Source organism: Maylandia zebra, linkage group LG22, assembly GCF_041146795.1.
Source record: "Maylandia zebra isolate NMK-2024a linkage group LG22, Mzebra_GT3a, whole genome shotgun sequence".
NCBI lineage: Eukaryota > Metazoa > Chordata > Actinopteri > Cichliformes > Cichlidae > Maylandia > Maylandia zebra.
Genome location: NC_135187.1, coordinates 25,224,880 through 25,248,829, shown reverse-complemented (window position 1 = coordinate 25,248,829; position 23,950 = coordinate 25,224,880). Strand labels below are relative to the sequence as shown.

The window sequence follows — 23,950 nt, the reverse complement described above, 5'->3', positions numbered from 1 at the left end:
GGATAAACGCCTAACATGCAGTCTTTTTTCTTTTCTTTTTTTAAACCATTCCTTTCCCATTTGTATTGATAGCAGATGGCATATCTGCAGTTACATGTTTGCGTTTACTGATATAATCGGAGAAAAACACAGAAAACTTGAGCAAAGAGATAAAGGCACTTGGTCTTTATAGAAATTTTGTCAAACATTCAGAAAGCATGATCAAAAGTATAAATGTTTTGGAAAAACAGGAACATCACAGTTCTGGGATCAGTAAAATCTCAACCGCACTCTCTGTTGAGTGTTTTACTGTGATTATGGCTCTGGTGGACACTCTTCTTTGTGTGTATTTGTCAAGCAAAATCAACAATACGACTTTATTCAGAGCTACTCATTCACATTCCCTCTTTGTTCCGTAACATATGATTGTGATCGTCTGAAACTTTACCCATCACCGGATATGGCTTTTTAGAAGCAGAAACAATCATCAAAGGTTGAATACTTCTTTCTCCAAAGGAACCAATATTTGCTACATAGAGCACATGGGAGGTCCATGTCCGCTCAAATAAAGAGCTGACCCTCAAAAAGCACCGATCTCAGTCCCCCATCCTTGGGCCGCCTTGGCTGATCCGCTCAAGCCCCTGCGCTGGACTGTGGGAGACCCCATAGGTGCAAAGGGCCTGAAAGAGACTTGTGGAGGGGCGGAGGATGAGGAAGTGGAAGAGGAGGAGGTTGAAGGAGAGGAAGAGGAAGGGGTTGAGAGAGGTAGAGGTGAGGCCCTGCTGGAGCTGTGAGGAGACGGCTGTGGCGGTCTGGAGGGGGCTAGGACTGGAGACGCTGCGAGGGAGGGCACCCTGTGGACGGTGGCAAGAGCTGTAGGTGCAAGGAGCTGTGGTGCACCCTGCTGGCACCCGGCCAGGGGGGTGAGGCGTAGGGAGGCGGGCGATGGGTAGCTCCCTAGCAGGGCCAGATCCCTTCGCCCACTGGGGAAAGGAGGGGAGGAGGAGGCTGGGGAGTTAGGGGAGATTTGAGGGAAGGATGCCCATGGCCAAGGAGCGAAGGGCAGGGCAGAAGCAGGGGGTGACTGCAGGAGAAGAGGGTCTAGCTCACTCGCGCAGTGAGAGAGGTGGGAGACCAGACGAGCTCCTATAGGGTCTGGGGAGTCCCCCTCAAGTGAGCTGAGGTACCGTACCACCTCTCCAACGCATTCCCTGAAGCCCAGGGTCCTGTAGTCGACTGCCAGAGCCCTCGCATCAAAGTATCCTGAGGTGGAAAAACAGTTCAGTTTAGTCTTTGCTGAATAAATGCAGGGGGAGGCAGTAAAAATCTCTTTTCTAAAGAGGAGGATAATAAATAATTATGAATCACTGCTTTATGTGGAACGGCTGTTTGGGAGAATCCGAATAGGGCAGCAAGCAAGAGTCCAAATTGTCACCTTTTCCTCCCATGGCATGCAGCAGTTTGAGGTGGTCCACTGTCATCTGTAGAATCTCTGCTTTCTCTAACTTTGATGAACCCTGCAGTGAAAATTAGCAACATTCTGATCAGTGGCACGATGACAGAAAGCTGCTTAGTCTTTTAGTTTTATTGTCTAACTATGACAAAAAATATCATCATCTCAAATTCATTCCTTACCTGTTTTTCAAAAGCGCTGGGCACCAGTCTACGGAGCTCTGACAAGCTGTGGTTGATGCGGTCTCTGCGCCTCTTCTCTATGATCTGCATAAGAAAAAAAAAAGCAAACTGAGTTGCAGACTCAACTGAAAAAGAGACAGAACCGACTAACATCCAATGACCTAATCCACTCACCCCTCTTCTCTTCTTTCGAGCCAGAATCTGCGAGGCGCTGCCTGGAGACATGGACCCAGTGACTGGGCTGTACCGCGAAGATAGTGTTGAAGCAAGAGAGCGAGATGAGTAAGAAGGGACACAGAGGGAGAAAGAAAAAAAAATCATTTGATTTTCCTGCATATTGTTATTATTACCCTCCTTAATATGACACAGAGGCAGGATGGCACACCAACTCCCTTCAATCTAATTTGTTTTTTGGGCACAGAAAAGAAGAGCAGTGCCTGGGAGAGGAGGGAAGATGAGATTGTTTTCACTTTAATGCATTTCTGGACATTAGTCTCAGTGAAATGACATGCTGTTCTCCTTTCCGTCTGAGCAAAAGCACTTTTAGAAAAGATGATTATATAGCCTCGAGGCGATGCTTGCGCTCACATGGGGCTCCAGCACGCTGCAATGGGAGCATGAGCTCCTCCGAGTACAGTCATCCAATATGGATTGTGTTTGTTTGTGAACTCTCATCTTACAGGCCTGAAAGAGACTCCGAGCCTCACAGTTCCCTCCAAACTGCCCCGCTAGAGACTTATTTCTATTAGATTTTAACATGAGGGCTGCCAGTTTAGCTGTGTGTTTTTGTTTAGGTTAATCTTTGATGGGGTTGACTTGAAAAAGCAGCGCTGTCTTCTGTTTGCATGTCACATGGCAATTTAATTTATCTAAACCGTCTTTAGCGTTACTGGCTCGCTCAGCGCCTGTGATGTAAGCAGCACTGCTGGGAATGAGTTTTTGTATACTGTTACAAATACACTTTAATGACTGGCGCTTTGAATCAAAATGTCTTTTAATGCTAAGTCAAGGAATTTGACAAATTTATCTAAGAAGCAAAACGCTTTAATGACTTTAAAATAGAGTGTGCAGCGTTCAGAGTAATTTTACTGTTTATCGGGCATTTTCCACAACAATGGAACAAGTTACATGCAGTGGACTGCACTTAATCACCTTGGCACTGCAGGCCGCGTTTGCATTCAAAGGTTAGAAGATTTTTTTTTCCTCTTCCAGAAGTATTTTAGCGTTTAACCAGCCATTTTAACTGTGTAGTTCACATTTTTTATCGGAGTTTTCCAGTGCAAAAGCAAGATTTCAGTGTTGGGATTATAACTTTATAATAAAAGCATAGAAAAACTCATTTGTTTGTGAAAAAGCAGTTTTTCTATGCCTGAAAATGCAGTCTTGGAAATGCAGCAAAAATGTGTGTCTGACATAGACGAGGAGATCTTTCATAAAGTTGCTAATTAAATAACACACTGTTTGCATGGAATAATAACACTAAACTCATGTGGGAAAATGCACTTTTTTCATATTTAATGTGACGTAAAATATTAAAACTATTTTAGAGTTGTTTATTAAAACCAACTCATGAGCTTTCACTTGTGTTTCTCATGTGAAGAAATTTTCTACATCAACTGCAGACATTTCATTTTAAGACATAATACTATAATCACTCATTGTGGTTCAAATCAATAGATTTTTTATAAATATACATATATACAATTAATATTCCTGAGTGAATGACTTCCTGCTCATGTTTTCATCTCCTGTGTTGACACTTCAGCGTTGACAGGCCTTTTTTGTTTTACATGGATGGTCATGCACGCAGCTTTTTCGACTAACCCCTACACTTACATGTGCAACAACCGCTGTAAAGCTTCTGTTTTACACAGAAAGTCAACACTGTATATCTTACCTATCTATCTAACATAAATCTATAATAAATCTGCTTTTCTGAACAAGAGAAATTTGCTGATTTGAGCCTCAAACTTCGTTGACACGTCAGTTTTTACACTGACATCACTGACGTGGTTGTTAAATTTGCTTAAAGATTTATAATATGCAAATTAAACCGTGTCAAGACTTAAAAAATAAATAAAAATAAAAAACTTTGTACCTGAATGCAGGAATCTTTAAATAATAAGAAGTTCTATTTTGCTGTAATTGCTTTATAAACACAACCTTGTGGGACCTCAAACTTTTCCCACAGTCTTTTAAACTCGTTACTGCGCAGCAGACTGGAAAACATGCTCGGGGCAAATTTGCCTTTAACTTTGTCTGCTAAATACAGCCGCGCGCCATGTAATTTTCTTTTCAAACATGACTGGAGGGAACGTGTTACAATCTCAGGTGTGACTGAAGGAGGCTCACCAGTAGCTATCTTCTTGGCCCACGTCAATGAACTCGTCGGTGTCCGAGTCCGGAGAGCTGTAATCGTGAGGTCTCTTCATTTCGCTGCCCCTTCCTCACTGGCTGGAGCGATGACGACTGATGACAGAAGGACGAGGAGACTGACAGGTCTGGCTGGATGATCTCGTTGGTTCCTGCCTCTGCCTCTTTAGGAAGTCTCCCTCTGGATGAAGCACTCACCCTGCGTGCCCGTCACTCTCTGCTTCTCTTGCACGGTTACTTATAAGAGCTCTGTTGTCCTTAGTTACTTCTTGTCACTCGTGTTTGTTGTTTTCACTGTCGTCGGTTCTTCATGCGTCTTCTTTTTTTCTCTCCCTCTCTGTGAGTCAGTGGTGCCACTTGATCAACCCCCAAGGGCCCATGACAACTAAGAAAATTCACAAGCTGCTTTAGTCTTGTACTCTATCACTGGCATCCAATCATAGTCTCTCTCTCTCTTTCACTGTTATTTCTCTCTTGGCTCGCTCGCTCTGTCACAGCCACCCAATGACAAAACAGGACTTTGGCAGTTTGGGCAGGGTTGCCAGTTTTGGCTCCCCCGCCTCCTTTCCATGTCCCTCCTCTCTCCCTTTAATCTGCCCTTCTCTGGCTTTTCACCCTCCTTCCCTCTCTCCTGCACCCCCCTCAGCCTCATCTTTCCACCCCTTTGCTCAATCATCCTCTGTCAATTAGCCTCCAATTTCATCCTGCTTTCCTTCCTTCCTTCTGTCCTGCTTTCTTTCTCATTCTGCTCCTTTAATTATGCTGTTCCATAGAACAATGGCAACAGGGGGGAGAGCGAGGTGAGGAGTGTGGGAATTATGAACTGTGAAAGCACTCCATCATACAGAGGCGATGCACAACATCTGATACTTGCACAGTCTCACGAGTCACTTTTGACTCGAGTTCTTGAGCAATTTTGTGTTGTGAGAGAGAAACGGCACAGAGTGAAAACACGCCTGCAGAGATGAAACGCAGCCAGCGCCGACCTTTGAGCTCCATAAATGATACAAATAGAAAAGTTTTATACTTGTATAGAAAGATTTTATGGGAATAATTAAGCCGTGTCAGCAGTTTAACTAACAGTGTTGGCTGTTTTTTGCTCTTGTTTTAAAAGGTGATATTTAAAGTACCTAAATCATTACAAGAGTATACTACAGGGATTTACAAGCAATGCCAATAATTTATGTTCACCTTTGAAAATAACACTTTTATCAAGCATCAATCTCCAGTGTGACAAATAATGTCAACAAAGTTTTAGAAAACTTTAAAAGAAAGCATATCACTGTGTAGAAGAGATGGACATATTGCTTTGTGGTTGTTTTATGGAGCCAGAACTGACCACACAGCTCAGCTATCAGTTAACACTCATAGTTGACGTTTATGAAAAATTGCTATGAAACGATAAAAATTGGCAATAGTAGGCTACAGAAAGGATCTGGTGGGAAAGGGTTTTGGTAACAAGCTGTAAATTTCAGAGAGTGAGTGAGTGATTTTTTTTTTTCAATGTGGAAATCCACCATAGACTGTATAAAAAAGATAGACATAACCACTGTGATATCCGCTATCAGTTAGTGTCCCATTAGCTGAGTTTTTTTTAGTATTGCCATCCTGTTACTAGGTGGATCTAACTGTGAAATCAACGGTCAGAGTACCATCTTCCTTTTTTACTCTAATGAAGACAGTAATGTATGCCAAAAACATAATGTTTCCTTCACTGACTTGAAACTAGCAATGGACCCCAAAAATTACCAGGAAACTATTATTGAGTAACTGGAAGTCTTTTTAAAGAGTTGCCCCTGCTGGCCATTAAAGAGACTGCAGAACCCAGAGGCTATGCCCATCATTTATATACAGTATATGTAAACTATATAGATGTGTGGGTCTAAAAACATGCCATCTTGCCAAATGATGCTGCTAGCGCTATCTGAGGACTCAGCATTCCACTTTCTCATCTAAATATGATTGGTTCTGGCAACAGTCGAACAGCATAAACAGGCTTTAAAACAGTTATCCAGAAATATTGGGATATGTAACCATTTATATATTTAAATATCCAACTAATTATACATCTATCTTTCATATGCATTCTATGTCAAGATGTAGATTTGTCACTATCTTTTTGAAATTACAGCTTCAAGTATTTCAAGATAAGAAGTGAGGCACAGATAAACCCAGCTTATTCAAATCGTTTTTATTCAGCCTGTGTGTGCAGAGATGAGGGCAGGTACTGAAGGGTCAAGGAGAGAAGTCACCCCACTGAGTGTCTGAACATCTGGGCTCTTCACTGGACAAGATAGCACTCTCTATACACTCACACACACAGAGCTCACTCGCGGCACTTGTTTCCTCTGCCACCGTGGGAAGATTGCTGGTGCAGATTGCCATGGAAACATGAGACCCAGGCGCCGGTTGTTAGGAGCGATGCCTAAGTGACCCAGCAGTGTGCGCATATGTGTATGTGAAAGACTGAGAGAGGCCAAGTGGCATGCCCTCTTGCACACAATGCCCAGCTGAGGGTGTCTCTTCCTGCCTGGCAGACTGGAAGGGTGTGTTAGTTTAAACATAGGCTGCGACAATGAATGAGTGCGAGGTCTTTGTGTATACTAGTTGGGCAAGTGAAGTCGTTTTTAAAACTTTAATTTGGTCGTCTTTTAAATGGATTTCCAGTAGTCTTTATGTTCTTTTCAGCTTCATCTTGCTCAGCGTGACGACAATCGAGCCTTTCCTACAATCATTTTTGTCATGTCGCATGTGTAAAGTAGTGGAATAACTTAAAACATGTGCAAGTGAGTGTGTTTGCAATAGCCAAGTGTGAGTAATCAGTGTGACCATCACCAGGGGGCTCGCAGTGTGGTGGATATGAGTCAGGACTAACAGAGTGGAGAAATCCCTTTTCTCTCCCAGCAAACAACCCCCACTACCCAGTTCACATATCCTTTCATTACTAATCATTCTCTAATTCAGATCTGGATTTCATTTCAGCATCAGAAAACTGGGGGGAAAGAAAGATGAAAAGACATCTATGAAGTCAGCCTTCAGTGTTCCGTATTGCTATTTTTATCACCCACTCTTTACTTCTCTTCAAAGGTTTACTTTCCCATTTGTATCGCACGTCTCTTTAAAAACAAGAGAGAGAGATCGCTCTGGTTTGCCGGCCACACCGCCCAGCTGTTCCGAGATGAGGCAAGTTACAAGAAAAGAAAAAAAGGGAAAAGAAATGGAAAGTAATTAAGGAGATAAATGATTAAATAGATATATTAATTATGAAAATGGTTTCATGGTGGGGGCGTGTGCGAAGGAACGGTAAAGCCAACATAAGAGGGAGACGAGAGCTGGCACTGGGTGGTTGGATGGAATTCTGGGAGATTTCTGGCGATCTTGGTCGGCCACTTCAAGTACTCTCCCTCCCATCCCACCAAACCACAACAAGGCAAAGTCCCTTATTGAAATTAACAAGCTCATACTTTTACAATTTGCATACACACGCACACATGCGCAACTCAAATATGAACATGAGGACACGCACGCACACACGCGCGGGAGGCCACGCACTGATTCATACAAGCTAGCGCACACATGAAACTCCCTGACACGAATGTGGACAGCACATACCCACAATTTATAAGGCACAAACAGCTGCAATTATTCTTTCTGATGCATGACTGCTGCTATTGTTTGAAACTCTGTGAGATGGAACAAGCTCAGCGGGGTATTGTGTTTGTGACTTTTTTTCTCCGCATTTTTCAGTGAAACTAAATAACTGATCACTGATACGTCTCACTGCATGGTTTGCTTTCATTAACAGTACACCAACAAATTTTTTTTGTCAAAATGTAATGTACATGCACCAGTTTAAAAACAAAAAAAGGGACCTAAACCTGCTGAAAAAAGAGACATGAAAGTAAAATCCTATGTATCATAAATCTGAAGGAGGGTCTTTTTAACGCATTTTTTAAATTTCTAATAAAAGTGAATATTTGGAAACGATGCAGATTTTCTAGAAAATTTGATTAACTGTATGGAAATCAAAAGAGTGCTGTGTTATTATGTTAAAATATTAATAATAAAATGTAAATCTTGCAAATAGAACAAGCTAAAAAAACGACACCTTCACATTCACAATATAATAATAATATAACATCTTATTCACAGAAAGTAGAAAATAAACAACAAGAAAACAAATATGTTTCCAAATATGTTATTTAAATTGAAGGTGGTCCTTAAAATGCTAATATACCATCAAACCATCAAGCAAGTTAAATATTTATTCACTGTCTTGAAGCCCCGTAGTGAGTCTGTGAAAGGCCAAATGTGGTCAAAGGGGCCCTGCATGGTGCCCTGCTGCATGCAAGCGCTATTGACACATGCCCTCAAAATCAGTTGATTCCGTATTGGTATGAGGCCTTTATAATAGTCCGACTGTGGCTGGCTGCTCTGTCGCAGGGATCAGGAATGGATTGGCATGGGAACTGGCATCAGACTGGCTTGGCACTCTCTGGGCCGGACCCATGAGGGATTTATCTGCCTTTCAGACACATAAGGAATGCTGGGACCTGATGCACTTGCTGTCTGGCTGTCTTCACAATTCACTCCAAATAACCTGAATATATGAGGCATTCCTGGGAACGCCAGGTTTGTGCCCACAGGGTGTCTCCAAAGAAACCCATTGTGTTTTTATGATCTGATTGAGCTAAGATGAGCTGTGAATAAACTACCAAAGGAACGCAGCAAGACGCAGCCAGAGCGAATGACTGAAATAGTAGCTGCCGTGATTTAAGGTGTCAGTAGGGCAAAATGGCTGCGGCTACGGGTCGTGCCGTCTATCGGAGAGCGAGAGACACAGAGAGAGAACAGGGAGAGGGCGAGAGAGTCCTCCCTCCTCATCTGGCTCCCCCTTTGCAAAGATAAATAAAGAGGCTAAAAGCCGAAGAGAAGAAGCAGAAAGGAGCTTTTGTGGCTTCCGAGTGGGGTCCCTTTCATGACGGTTCCCACAGCACTGGGCCTGTGATGACATTCACCATGTTTCACACACACAGGCACACACACACGCTGATGGGCCCTGTGACTGCGGTGACTTTCGCTGGTGCCGGGCCCCAGACGGGACGGCGAGGGCCCCGAGAGCCACAGGCAGCCATTGTGCTGTCGCCGCGGAAACCAGCCTCTTTATGTCAGACATGTTTTTCTGTTTGTTTTCTTTTTTATGTCTTTAATGTGGGCAAGGGGAATGTTTCCCCTCTCATCTACCACCCTCCACCCCCCCCCCATCCCTCCACACTGCACTGTGTTGCACCACCCCCTACCCCCACCAACCATACCCATCTTCCTTCCCCTCCCACCAATTCATCCACATTTGTTTCTCCTCTTCGCCTCCGCTTCTCCCTTATGTTGTCCCCACCCCACCCACTCTGTTTCCCCCTGGAGATCGTCATTTGTAAAGCTCTTTGCTTAGACAGCCCATATCTTTGTCGTGGTGTTGCGGCCTCCCTCTCACTCAACTCCTTTTTATCTGTGCTTCGTGAGGGTTTGGCACAAGCTGGCACTTTTTCTTCCTCCTGCACTGAAAAAAAAGAAGAAGAAGAAGAAGAAAAAATGTGCACAACTCTAAAACAAGAAAACCTATCCCCAAAACAATCTCGCCTTTCCCACGCTAAGCCAATTTTCTTCATAAGATTAAACAAGCTCACCAATAACGACGTGAAAGAAAATTGAAGGCGGGGGGTTGGGGGGGTTGAGAGAATCTGGCTATGATTACAGTCTGACAGAGGATGCCCCAAAGTCATCCAGTGAGGAAAAACAAACCTGAAAAAGCTCGACTGTTACTATTTTTAAGCACGTGAAGAATGCTGCTCGGTGCCATGACTCAAAGGCACGTTGGCCCTCGTCCGTAATCAGTTCACTCTGACTGCTCTCCTCTGCCACATCACACACAGGACACAATCTTTAACGAGCCACAGAGAAAGGAGGAGAAGAGAGAAAAAAAGGAGTGTGGGGGGGGAGTGAAAAATGAAAGAGTTCGAGGCTAATCCGCAGTGCCCCTCAGCCATGCATGTGACTGTGCCTGATTTTGATGAGTGTATGTGTGGAGAGGGGGGTGTTTAGGACTCAGCTAATATTAGCCACTGTAAAACAAGTTTGACTAAATCTGCGTGGGTTCTCAGTCATGTCCAGGTCACGGTAATCTAAGGAGCTTAGAAAGAACAGCAACTGGACTTCTTTAAGTTTCTTGGAGATGTTTCAAACTTTTATCCAAGAAGCTTCTTCAGTTCAGTTCAGTTTTACTGACTTTTGACTTGGAAGCTGCCCATCGTTTAGATTTATGGAGGAGATTGATTGAATTTACATATATGTATATTAATCCAAGCTGTGCTTTGCACTCAGAGATGAAAATAAAACTGGATTCTCAGACAAAGCCAGGCCACGCTTTTCCCCGTCCCTGTTAGACACCCCTGTGCTGCTGCTCTTTGACAGCCTCTCACTTTCCCAAATCCCTCGTTTAACTTTACACCTCAGATTACAGCCTTATCTGGGGGGCGACCTGCCGACACCTTGTTCCGATGGCAGCTCAGGAGAGCGAGCGTAAACCCCTGAAAACCCAGCATAAGAACTCACCGCCACCACACTGCTGGGTCATTTTTAGACGGGGATTATGGTGAGTGTGCGCGAAAGGAAGAGAAGACGCTGATGGAGGAAGGATGTGGGCAATAACAGCCATCATTCTCATCCCCTTGAGGGAGTTGGTTTTATTGGTGTCAGTACAGTAGTGTTTTGTTTTTTGTTTTTTGAGAAAACTGAAATACAGGATACACTGAAGTGGGTTTGATTGAGCACTTTTTTTTCCAGATGCCAAATCATCATTCCATAAAACTAATAAATAATCTCACTTTAAAAAATAAACACAAGTAAAACTGTTGTGACCGCCTGACCTTTCTGGCAGCTCAAGCACCACTTATAGACATGTTTCAAATTCATCTATTACAAACGGGCATTTTTTAAACACATTTTTCTCCTTTGTACAAATTTTTCACGTGTCTCTTAAAAATAGAATCACAGTGTGTGTGTGTGTGTGTGTGTATATATATCTATATATATAGATATATATATTAGGGGTGCAACGATACACAAAATTCACGGTTCTATATTTTTTCGATACAAAAAATGTTCATGCCTTTTTAATTTGCCATTTATTAAAATTATAAATATATATTTTAACTCAAAAGTACAGTTTTTAAATTTAACGTTGCTGAAACAACAAAGTAATAAAAAAAATAAATCTATCTGATTGAGAAATCACTCATCTTTGGAAAAGAGAGTTGTCTCTTTCCAAAATAAAAGCTATACTATACGCTTCTTCTGGGCTATATTCTCAGCAGCATATTAAACATATCAGGTCCCCATAAGGAGAATCTTGTGCTAACGGCTGTCTAAATGACTCGGGTAAAGTTTGTAGCATGCGTGCTTGTTGTTTTTGTCTGCTTCCACTTGTCTTTGCACTAGGATGATGTCGGAGTAAATGTGCAGTCATATTCATTTTGTTCCCACTAGTGCTGTCAGCGTTAATCTGAAATGACGTTAACGCCACAACACGGCAAATCTCCGTTAACGAGCTACCGCCGATCGCCCCGTGCGTGGGGCTGGACGGCCAACACGTTAATGAGCAAACTGCGCTAATGCAGTAGTTCCCACCCATGTAATTGAGCATTGCGTGGCACATCCACACTGTTTTACTTTTGTCCATGACGCGCTTACCATCAGGGTCATACGTCACATGAAGACCAAAATAGTTCCAAACGCCAGATCATCTGAATGAGGGTGGGGGAGGTTCAATTTGCCATGTTGCAACGAGCTTAGCTTCTGTCTTGCTAGCTTGTGCTGCGCTCAGTGGATCTGCGTTCGACTACTCCGCCTAGGCTGCACTGTCGAGCGCAGATCCACTGAGCGCTCAACACAGACAGCATTGTCAGAAGGAAAGTTGATAAAATAAATTAAAAATTTTGTATTGTTCGATACATATGCGTACCGAACCGAAAGCACTGTATCGAACGGTTCAATATCGATACGAGTATCATTGCACCCCTAAAAAAAAAAAAAAAAAAAAAAATATATATATATATATATATATATATAAATATATATATATATATATATATATATATATATATATATATATATATGTATATGTGTGTGTGTTGTGTGTGTAAATATATATATGTAAATATATGTAAATGTGTATATGTATGTAAATGCAATGCTGCCTGCTTTGAAATCAAACAAACACAAGACAATTCCTCATCCACACAGACATATGGATTCAAAGGACAGGCACACATTCATAAAACTGCCCGTAACAGATGCTCATACAAATGTTGAAAGGCATACTTGTACAGTAGACTCACTCTACACACTCCACGTGTATCTTGGGCACAAACAAACACTGTCTATCTCAGACATGAAAACTTGCTTGAGGTCATTGCTTGAGAGCGCCTTGCTAGCTGTATATGGTGCAGAAGGCTTTGATCTCTGGACTTGGCTGTGGCAAAGACAGCCAGCGCTGCGGCCCTGCGATACCGGAAGCTTGTGGTCTGGGCTGGCTCCATTTACTACTCTGTTCTGGTGCTAAATATACAACAATAAAAAGGCTAGCAGATTTATTTCAGACTTATACATTTCCTCTCCAGCGAGGGAAGAAAGGACAAAGCAAAGAGACAGACGTCTCCAGATTACCAAAGAACATTAAGTGATAATTACAGAGAGAGATAGAAAGAAAGGGACGAGGTTTCCCCCTCTCGCTTTTCTCTTCCTCCTTTACTGCCACCACAGACTAAGAGGGGCGCCCACTCTATTAGACTTCGAATGATTGGCTATGATTGCATTATCTGATCTCATAAGGGATGAAACACACACCACATGCCTGCATTTCATTGCTCAGTGATCACTCAGAAGTCAAACATGTTTTTTTTTCTTTATACATGAAGCCATAAAAGAACATGGGATTCAAATTCAAACATTTTCCTAATCTTTTTCAAGTTAGTTTCCTGAAACACACAAGCACGCGTGCACACACACATTCATACTCCGCTATGCACTCGACTTCACCACGAGTCCACCGCACTCCTCTCAAAGCTCTTTGATCCCCGGTCGAGGGTCCTCTCCGTGGTGCCTCAGTCTGAATTCCAGAGATTCTGGGATAATTCAAACGTTTCACGGCACATACTTGGTCCCCCCAGGAGACAGCGGCAGAGATGGAAAATGCCACCATGGTCCCTGTCTCTTTCTCCCTCCATTGTCCCTACTCTTTAATCAGGCCCTCTCTGTGGCTCACGCTGCCACCATGGTGTGTTGTCTCAGCCTGGGAAAATGCCGGCCTAAGTGGCTGTTATGTGCTGAGGCGCAGACCACAGGGACCCAGAGGGGTGCTGCTGGAGCCCTCTGTGCCAGCCGTGGGTCTCAGAGTGGCTAACACACACAATGAGTGAGGTCCCAAGTCTGGATGTAACCTTACATAACAGCCATCACTTCATCTATTTACTTTTTGTCTGGGTTTTCAATCAGTAAATCATCATACGACGTTGTAATCACAGGGACAGGCAAGAAACCCAATCATGAATCATGAATGTTATTTGTTCCTAAGAAGTTGCTGGGTGTAAACCGGCGCTAAACTGCCACACAGATAGGGCAGTATTGTAGAAAGTCCAGTGTGATTGCTTGGCTACGATCTGCAGAGAGGGAGTTTCCTGCCCTGAAGTCAACAAATGACAAAAACAAAGGCCTTGTGTTTCCCTGAGTCACAACCAGAAGAAGGTCAATAAGCAGAGCAACATCAGTGTTCGGCCCATTTTAGCTTTGTTTTGGGATGGACTCGTGTTAGGGCTGTGCCTGTCGGGTCAACTGACAGCTGGACTTGCCTGCAGCCGGACACAACGCTCCATCAGGTCAAGTTTACAAGAGCTGAGTGAAAGCCTTCTGCTTTATACTGGTTTATATTTAGTGCTTATAAGCATGAATAGAGTTTTTATGAGGTGCTATAAATTTCATTTTCAAAAAAAAAGAAAAGGGGTGAGTGCTTAGGCTCATGTACGCCTACCCTGTGGTTTCCACAGGCCACCACGAAGCCTTTGTATTCACTCTGTTTGCCATGGGAAAATATCTGAAACAAATAAGTTGCCCAGTCGGCACCCATCAGTGTAAAAAACACTTCTAAGAGCTGTGGATTGTGCTGACAGGGTGTGGTGCAGCGCTAAAGGAACTACTTGTTTACTCTTGCTATGTCTGAAAATAAAATAAAAAAAAGGATCTATTTTCTCTCCGAAATGGGAGGCAAATAAACAAGTATTCTTGAGCAGACAATGTGGGCAGGCGCGAGCCGCCTGTGGTTGTACAGCGGCATGCTGGACTTGGTAAGAGATGGAGGGTGACACTTGGAGGTTCTTCCTCCAAAACATCATTACCATCATCATCATCATCATCACAAAAAACGGTTTTGCTCTTTATGGATAGTTTCCTGCTTTGTAACAGCTGTGTGCTGGATGAATTTGTTAAACGGCTCTCCAATGGATTATGTTAAAACTTAAAGTCAGGGGTGTGGCCACTTTGACTGGCAGGCAGCTGTAGCCAAAAGCTGACTTCTAACTCAAATCACTTAGCTGGACCTTACTTGCACCTATCTGTGAGTGCAGTTTTCTAGCCAAACCTGATGGTGAGCTGATCATTTAGCTATTTTAGCCAGCTGTGGCCAAAATATACTGAGACTTCAAAATGCCGAATCCAGACACTAACGGTGTGCTCATGATGGTCACATCCATCTTTGATATACAGTCTCTCCTGGAGACATCTAGAATTGAATTGTAAGCATTAATCAGCTGGTTTGGTTTTTAATGAATACTGCCATATAGTAAGGAAAAAAAAGTTCAGTGCAGACAGTGTTACGAAAACGTTTTAGATTATTTCTGTATTTGTCCAGAAGCTTAACAAATCCGTTTTCTAATAGTTAAAAGCATGGCATCATCATTTACTATAAAGTAAAATATGCATCCTGAATTAAGAGCACATGGAAGACAGAAATCCATTTTCTTGGGGTCAAGCTTGCCATAGTTGGTGATCTCACTACTTAACATATTCCTGGTATTTTTGCAAGTCATGTTGTTTTATTCCTTTACACAAAGAAGTCAGAGGCACGTGTACAGAACAAGATGTAAATCTGTAAATCTGTCAATCTGACCATAACTTCCTCCAGGTAAAAATAGTACAGCAGACGCAGAACTGGCCACTGATTGGACAGATAAACAAAAACGTCACTGTTTTTTTTTTTCTTTGGCCGAAAGCGGAAGTTGTTGGCTAACGTGGATATGGGACAAAAGAGCCTCGCTTCTAGCGGTGCTACTGTAAAAGAGTTGTTACGGTCAGCGTAATTAAACAAGTGAGTCGGTATTTCACGCCTTTTTATTTCAGTTTTTTCACAGGTTTTGTAAAAAGCAGCTGGTCTCGTCAGTCGGCTATTTTAGGAAAAGTACTGCCAACTAGCTACCCAGCGTTAGCAACACACACTAGCTAGCAAGCAAGCAGAGAAAAGTGATTCCACTTTTGTTAGTTCAGGTGTGTCTGAGTTAATGTTTGCGTGTTTAAACTCCGTTATCCTTGTTGTGTTTTTAAAGTGTCAAGCGTCAGTGGTTACAGTTTGTCAGACCCAGTGTGTGTTAGCTGAGTTAACTGTTCACCGTTAGGACTAAAGTCTATAATCATTAACGTTTGTTTACCTGGAGATTTTAAACGATGTATAAGTCAAGCTTGTAATACAACTCTGTCGGAGTTGACTATTAAGTGGTAATACGATTGTAAATAACACACCTCCAACAGTTAATGATCACAAGTGCTTGTTTACCTCCGTTTACCCGTCTGTTCCCTCATCCTGGCAGAGCCGCCAGGAGTTCAGCCATGGAAGTGCCTTGCTATCTGTCCAAACTACTGTTCGAGCTCAATGAGCAACGGAAGCGTGACTTCTTCTGTGACTGCAGCATCCTTGTTGAAGGCCGTGTCTTCAAGGCGCATCGGAATGTCTTGTTTGCAGGAAGCGGTTATTTTCGAGCTCTTCTCGTTCACTATCTACAGGTAAGGACATAAGCACGGATTCCATTGTTTTCTCTGAGTGTTTGTTAAGGAGAGCTGACTAAACTAAGGTGGCTTCTTGGACGTAAATTCAACAATTTGGTCAAGAATAATGTATTTATTATTGGACTGGCATATATTACAGTCAGTTTCATCTTTAGTTTCAAGGTCTAGTGTGTTGTGTTATTGTGACAGCTGTTTCCCAGAGTGTTCTTTCACATACCGCTTGTCGAAAGGGGGAAAAGGCTTTCCAAACCTTCAGTGGATATAAATGACTTACACTTTTCCCTAAACCTTTTCCTAAACTTGCATAATTCAACTGAAAAGCAAAAAAAAAAATCTTGGAGGAAAATATAAATAATAATGATTAAAAAAATGTACAAAAAGCTTTTTGCATAAGTGGGCACACCCCTACACTAATAATTAGGCAAAGCACTTTTTAAAGAACGCAGTCAGGCTCCTTGGGTAGGAGACTATTAGCATGGCACATCTTGACTTCGCAATATTTGCCCACCTTTCTTTTTAAAAGTACTCAAATATGTCAGATTGCTAGGGTATCTCTTGTGAACAGCCCTCTTCAGATCACACCACAGATTTTTCCATTGGATTTATGTCTGGCTGGGCCATTACAGACTTTAATTTTCTTCAGGTGAGGTCATTCTTTTGTTCATTTGAATTGGCTTGGGATCATTGTCATGTTGAAAGGTGAAATTCCCCTTTATCTTCAGCTTTCTAGTAGATGCCTGAAGATTTGGGGCCCTCCATCTTGACTAAAGCCCCAGTTCCAGCTGCAACCCCAAAGCATGTTACTGCCACCACCATGCCACCAGGAAACTCCTACTAGGACAGTTTAACTTTACTTGGGCTTAATCAGTTCAATTCAGTTTTATTTATACAGTGCCAAATCACAACAACAGTCACCTCAAGGCGCTTTATATTGTGAGGTAGACCCTACAATAACAACACAGAGAAAACCCCAACAATCTTATGATCCCCTATGAGCAGGAAAAAACCTCCAGCAGTGGAGAGGAGTCTCTTTTATTGATAGTAGGTGTGTAGAAGACTAAATGCTGTGATTAAATCAAAATTTGCTTCACCAAAGTAGTGATTTAAGGGTGTGCTCACTTATACAACCAGCTTATTATGTGTTTTTAACTTTTAATATTTTTCAGATTTGTTTTTTCAATTAAATTGTACAGGTTTAGGTAACATTAAAGGTGGGAACATTTTAAAATGATGTATTGTAGTAATTCTTTTTAACATCATAGAAAACCTGGCATTTCAACAGGGGTGTCTACACTTTTTATATCCATTCTACCTGGCCCTGTGTTTAAAAAAAACAAAAGTAATTGCCCCCACTTGTTAAATTAAGCTCACACCCAGGCCTGATTACTGCCAGACCTGTTCAGTTGAAAAATTACTTAAAGAGAAGATGTCTGACAAAATGAAGTAGGCTAAAAGTTCTCAAAAAGCAACACATCATCTAGAGAAACTCAAGAACAGATGCCATTTCTAAGACTTTGGGACTCGCAACGAACCACAGTGAGTGCCATTATCCATCCATGGGAGCGTTCCAAGGAAAAAAACGATTGCTGACCGAAAATAACACAGTTTTGTCTCACATTTTCCAAAAAAACATCGTGATGACTTTTAAGAAAATAGTTTGTGGACGGGATAAAAACATAAACTTTTTTGGAATGTTTGAATTGTGTTAAATCTAGCATAAAACTAAAACACAATATTTCATGAAAAGATCATCATACCAATAGTCATAGATGTTGGTGTTTTGATGGTCTAGGGCTTTGCTACTTTGCTGCTTGAATGTTTGGATGACTTGCTGCAGTTTATGGAACAGTCAGCTGGCACCTGCTCCCTATCAGAAAATCATGAAGCAATCAATTCATGGCCTAAAGCTCAAGCACTTTTGAGTTATGCCACAGGACAATGATCAAAAACAAACCTGACTGGCTCACAAATAAATAAATAAAATAAATGAACAACTTAAGGTTTTGGAGTGGCCTAGCCAAAGTCTGGATCCAATTGAGGCACTAGGGCATGACCTTCACCAGGTGGTTCAGGTTTGAAAACCTTCCAATGTGGCTGAATTAAAACAATTCTGGGGGCTAAAATTCCCGCAGAAAAGTTTGGAAGACTTTTGTTTCCTTTTTATATAAATTAAATCATAATTTAAAAAAAACTCAATTTTGCATTTACTCTCTTTTTATCTAATTGAGATTTGAAATTGGGAAGGGGGCAAATACTTTTTCCACAGCACTGTGTTTTGTCAAAGTCACAACTAAAATCTGCAGACAAGCAGTATTTTTTTATATTGTTCTTTTCTCAAACAAGAGGCAGAGAGTGCTTCACAGAAAACAAACATAAGCAATGTAAAAATTCCAAAATGAAGGGAGGTCATATTTAAACAACAGAAATAATGCATTAAGTGCTACAAATAGAAAAATCTGTGTTAAAAGTAGGGCTGAACGATTATGGAAAATAATCTAATTGCGATTTTTTGCCCCAATATTGCGATTGCGATGCGATATGCGATTATTTTTTAAGGTCTTTGTCTTCTGTATTATTAAACAAAGACAAGCAATACATCATATAGTATGGCCAATACTATATTACATTAATTTTAAACTGTTCTTTCCTGGAAGACAGACCTCTGTTATGATGACATGAGGTGATGCATGAATTGATGACTGACATTTTTATTTAACTTCTTCAATCACAACAGTATATTTGAACATACACAATAGTTTATTTTTAGCTTACAAACATCTGAGCATAAAGTGCTGACAAGGAACCCTGGTGTAAACATTAAAATGAAAGTCAGTACAATGTGCAGATTGCAGAAATATACATAAAAAAAAATCAGTGGCTTTACCACACTCAGTTTTTCGACATCTGTGAACTACTAGACATTCAATACACACATCTTACTGATCTCTGCAGTCAGTAACATTACACATAAAGTGCAAACATAATAGCAATTGTATAAACACACACACAAACACGCCTTTAAAGTTTAAAGGCGTGAAATTGGACGGTCTAGCCTTCTGATTAGCTAATCAGAAGGCTAGTTCTGATTAGCTAATCAGAACTAGCCTTCTGATTAGCTAATCAGAAGGCTAGTTCTGATTAGCGTCACCGCTGTCTCGGTGGAGTTTAATAAACTCGGCCGTCTGCTTCTTGCTATCTAAAATATAACCAGACACTGGTGTAAATTCTCGACTGTCTCATACTTCTGTTTAATAAGTTTTCTGTTTGACGTTTAGTCAGCTGTGTGAAAACCAAGGAGGAACCCACCCGGGGGATTAATAAAGTTTTATTTTATCTAATCTAATAACTTTAATCTCAGCCAAACCGATTTACTCACGAACAAACAAAACACTGAAAAAAGCCCAACAATAACATTTTTAGGTTGTCTAAGTGACTTATATATTACGTTTAACCCGAGCAGCGAAACTCCGCGGTGATCTGAAAATGATGTGCCGGGAGTTGTGCCGTTCTCGGCCGCATCAGTAACCCTCGAGCTCCCGGCTAGCTGTCGAGCTGGTGGGTAGCAGACGCCTCTGAAAACGTCGAAGCACTTTTGCAAATATGGGATATCTTGATAAACCGAGCAGATATTTGATGTTTACACAACTACTTTCTCGCCTGAAAATATGTTAAAAGTTTATTTTGTGACCCAGAAAGATTAGTATGAGTAATTTTAAAACTTAGTAGCGGCCGCCATTGCTGGAAACTGGAGTTTGGCTGGGCCGCGCTATGAATTCTGGGATATGGTAGTAATTTGGACAGCCTTCGGCGCGTCGCTGTGATGTAATCGGTCTACAAATGCGGCCTCAGGAGGATGCAGCCCATGAATTTGGACATGTCCAGAGTATAATCGCAGCCTTTGCGGTTAGAAAATTGCACTTGATCATGTCGCGATATTATCGCAAATGCGATATATCGTTCAGCCCTAGTTAAAAGCAGTACAAAAATTAAGACAAATTATGCATTTTACAAAAGAAGAACTGATATAAATATATTACTAATATCCGCACGTAAACAGATTTTTAAGAGTCCACAGAAATGACAACTCACCCAGCATACAGGCAGAGTTACACAGGTCAGGTCACAGCCTCAAGTACTCTGTCACAGTGTGTCCTTCGGTGGATGTGGGGGGAAAACCTCCCAAAAAACATTAATTTTAAATTGTTTTGACTAAAGGGAATGACATGAAGAAGGTCGGCCACAAGGGAGCCTGACTGTGAATGCTGTATAGGTAAGGATGAGAATTTTAACTGGATACTTAACATTACTGAGGGCCGGTGAAGAGACATTGGTTGGGTAATATGGGAGTAGCTCTATGACCTAGAAAGTAGCGTAACAGCATTTTTGAAGTCAGGAAAATGGAGATCTTGAAAACCTTCAGCTGTTTTGTAAAAACTATGATTTGAAATGTACCGGTATTTCTCTGGAGCCCTGTTCCACTTTCTAAATATCTTCTGTTCCAGCATTTGTTTTCCGATACATTTGGCTCAACATTGTCTATCTTTTGAAAACATCTCTTTTCAGGACAGCGGACAGCGCTACAGCACAGCGTCGTTGGACATTGTGACAGCTGACGCCTTCTCTGTTATTCTGGACTTCCTCTACTCTGGACGCCTGGCTCTGAACAGGAGCAATGTCATCGAGGTGATGTCAGCAGCCAGCTACCTGCAGATGACGGATCTGGTGAACTTCTGCAAAGAGTACATCCGGTCGTCTTTGGAAATCTGCAGCAAGGAGAAGGAGAGAAACACGGAGAAAGAGAATCAGACAGAGGATGGAGGAATGGGTCCTGCAGACAGTGGCACTCCTTCTGCAACAATTTCCAGTGGTGCTGGGGTTGCAGAGCCTCATTCACAGGTCTCAGAGGCAGATAGGGGGTCAGGTTTAGGTCAGGAGTCTGTTACATCAGGTAGAACACCTTTGTCCATTGTTGTCACCACCACTCCAGGCGCTACCAGGGATATGGACACCTCCTATCCCTCTCGGGAAGAGTTTGCACCTGGGAGTGAAGGGCAGAAGGGACATATGGATCAGACTAATCTTTCATCATCCTCATCTTCTGCTCTGACTCCAGAGTTGGTGAACCCTAAGATAGAATATGACCCTGATGAAGAGCTTATGGAGTCACCAGACACCAAAGTCATCACATCCTATCCTGGGCCTCCTCTGCACAATACTCATCATAGCAGGCTGCTTCCCCCAAGTCCCTCTCCATCTAACGAACGCTCCCCCTTGGGATACAGCTCATCCTTTAATGCTAGGCAGCTGATGGAGGCGCTGGCCAGAGGTGAAGGTCCCAACTCTTTGGGGGACAGAGTAGGGCAGCGCTTCACCCAAGGGCTGGGTAGCAGCACTGGAGGAAGCAGACTGGACGAAGGTCTGGGATTTGTAGGATCATCAATTATGGAGATCCAGTCTGATTGGCTTGGAGAGGACACAGGTAATTAGCAGAATAAATACAAGGACATTTAATCGATTAAAAAGCTATATAGCAATGTTAGTAAATTGTCAACCGGAATAGATAGGGGTAGGTTTGAATTGTTGCTGTGTTTTTCCTCCTTCAGGTGATGGCTTAGTAGTGCCAGTAAAACTCCACAAGTGCCCCTTCTGCCCATACACTGCCAAGCAGAAGGGGATCATGAAGAGGCACATCCGTTGCCACACAGGAGAGAGGCCATTCCCCTGCCCCATGTGTGGCAAGAGGTTCACACGACAGGAGCACCTACGCAGCCACGCCCTTAGTGTAAGAATTTCATGCACTGCAAGCAGGTCGACTTCATTCTGAGTTAACCTTATGCAACTTTAGTTCATAAATTTTCAAATAACCCAAACTATTAGCATGAACAGGTTAGATTTTCTTTTATTAAGTGTATCTGTACACAACATTTATATTATCTGAGAAGAGACACATCTCAGTTTTTGTTGCATTCCTGTGGCCTCTTGCACTGAACAATTACAGCAACATGTGTCAGTAATTACTACAGGAGTCTCAATGACAGAGACCTGATACAATACTAGAATACAGCTTCTGTATGCTAAGACTTCATTAAAGTATCTGTGTCATGCTGCTTCCAACTTACAATGCACCGTATTATGGATGGAAATATTTTACATTGTGCTCCATAGTACTCATTTTAAAGCTTTTCTACTTTAAAACATCATTCCACACTAATACATTGTGCAGTGTAATATTTTAAAGTCACATGAATATTAAAAATAGTCTCCAACTGCGACATTAAAGTGATACTGTAAAAGATTATGTTCATGTATCAGATTCATAATGAGTATTTTTTTTCTTTAGGTACTTTAAGGACATTTGATGCTAAACATTGTTTTAATATTAGGTGCAAGTATGACATTTTGAAGTAAATTTCATTAAGTGACTTAAAGAAATTCAGTGAAAACTGAAATTGCATTCACTGTTCACCGTTGTGTGACGTAAGTTTCATTAGTGCAGTATTTTTTTTTTTAATTTTTTTTTAATTTTTTACCCCTCAGCCATAAAAAGCTGATCTTACCCTGCCGGGCAGGCAGGTGGCTGGAGTGGACACCCAAGTTTGTGAATGTGATAACTTGAGAATGAAGCGTCATAGTGGAGTAGAGTTTCAAATTGGCACCATAAGTGCATCTGTTAGTAGTCTGAGGTTTAGCACTATCCACTGCTGGGATTTAAAAAAAAAAAAAAAATATTGTGCTGTTATTCTCATCTACACTGATGGAAAAGTTGGTATTGTCCAAACAGATGAATTCACATCCTCCATGTCTTGATCATCCACAGGTCCACAGACACTACTGGCCAGTGTCATGCAAGAGCTGCAGACGAAACTTCACTGGTTCTAGCGTTTCACCCGGACTCAGACGCTTCGGCATCTGTGATAGCTGCAACTGTGTGACCACCACTCATGATGAAACAGCCCCTGTTCACCCTTCCAGCCAGTCAGAGCCTGTGGAACGAGCAGACGGCAGTACGGATTGGTCCAGCTTTATAGATGAGGTGGACGAGGTGGAGGTCGGCAGAGTGGAAGACTTAGTGGAGAAACAGATGCTTGAAAGACAGCTGGCTGTCTGTAGTGATGTAGTTCACGCGTTGTGAATTCAGTCAGTTATACCCAGGAAGAAAGTCTTTCTCTGAACTTGCTGTCTGAGCTAGTGTGTCATGCCAAAATGTAGTCCTGGACACGTTGGGGTTGTAGTTTGGCTGTATGTTTGTCAGATTTCATCACATTTGTGCAGGATGGCGTCACAGATCTTTAGTCAGAGGCTATGTGTCATGGCTGGTGCGATTCCCATCAGGGTGATCTCTAGTTAGTATTATTTACTGTAAGATGATTTATTTATTAACTAATTTGTATTTTAAATTTAAATTTAAAGTTTTTCAGAAATTTTACTCCAGTGACTTGCTTGACTGGAACTAGGTTCATTGATTGTGTATGCGTGTGTATGTGTTTTTCTTTCTTTTAATTATTACTGTAGTCTTTCCTTTCCTATATTTGCACAACTGATAAAACCAAGTGTGTGTGTGTGTGTGTGTGTGTGTGTGTGTGTGTGTGTGTGTGTGTGTGTGTGTGTGTGTGTGTGTGTGTGTGTGTGTGTGTGTGTGTGTGTGTGTGTGTGTGTGTGTGTGTGTGTGTGTGTGTGTCTTGTATGTAAGAAGAATGCACCCGTCCAGCTGGATTTCTGAATATACAGAGGACAGACAAAGCGTCTTCTCAAATGTTTTGCTTTGTCCAGAAAATTACACTTTGTGTATAAAAACAGTCTTGTTGATGTAGAGGGGCCACTGGAGTTATCACTGCAATAAATGTGTTCTCAAACTGTG

General features: G+C 41.9%; 2 protein-coding genes across 3 annotated transcripts; one reads left to right on the top strand and one right to left on the bottom strand.

Moving 5' to 3' along the window:
• Positions 1–444: 444 nt before the first annotated feature.
• heyl (hes related family bHLH transcription factor with YRPW motif like) lies at positions 445–15,979 on the bottom strand. 2 transcript variants are annotated; one of them, XM_076879105.1, is made up of 5 exons: positions 15,863–15,979; positions 1,789–1,855; positions 1,615–1,698; positions 1,415–1,496; positions 445–1,242 (listed from the first exon to the last, which is right to left on the bottom strand). In XM_076879105.1, the coding sequence occupies exons 1-5, from the start codon at positions 15,886–15,888 to the stop codon at positions 560–562; spliced, it is 942 nt and encodes a 313-aa protein (XP_076735220.1). In that variant the 5' UTR covers positions 15,889–15,979; the 3' UTR covers positions 445–559. The 2 variants fall into 2 exon arrangements, with proteins under 2 accessions (XP_076735220.1, XP_012773777.1); XM_012918323.3 differs by lacking the exon at positions 15,863–15,979 and adding an exon at positions 3,967–4,501.
• zbtb8b (zinc finger and BTB domain containing 8B) lies at positions 15,264–23,950 on the top strand. Its single transcript, XM_004547786.5, has 5 exons — positions 15,264–15,400; positions 15,897–16,089; positions 20,656–21,571; positions 21,696–21,874; positions 22,910–23,950. The coding sequence occupies exons 2-5, from the start codon at positions 15,916–15,918 to the stop codon at positions 23,222–23,224; spliced, it is 1,584 nt and encodes a 527-aa protein (XP_004547843.1). The 5' UTR covers positions 15,264–15,400; positions 15,897–15,915; the 3' UTR covers positions 23,225–23,950.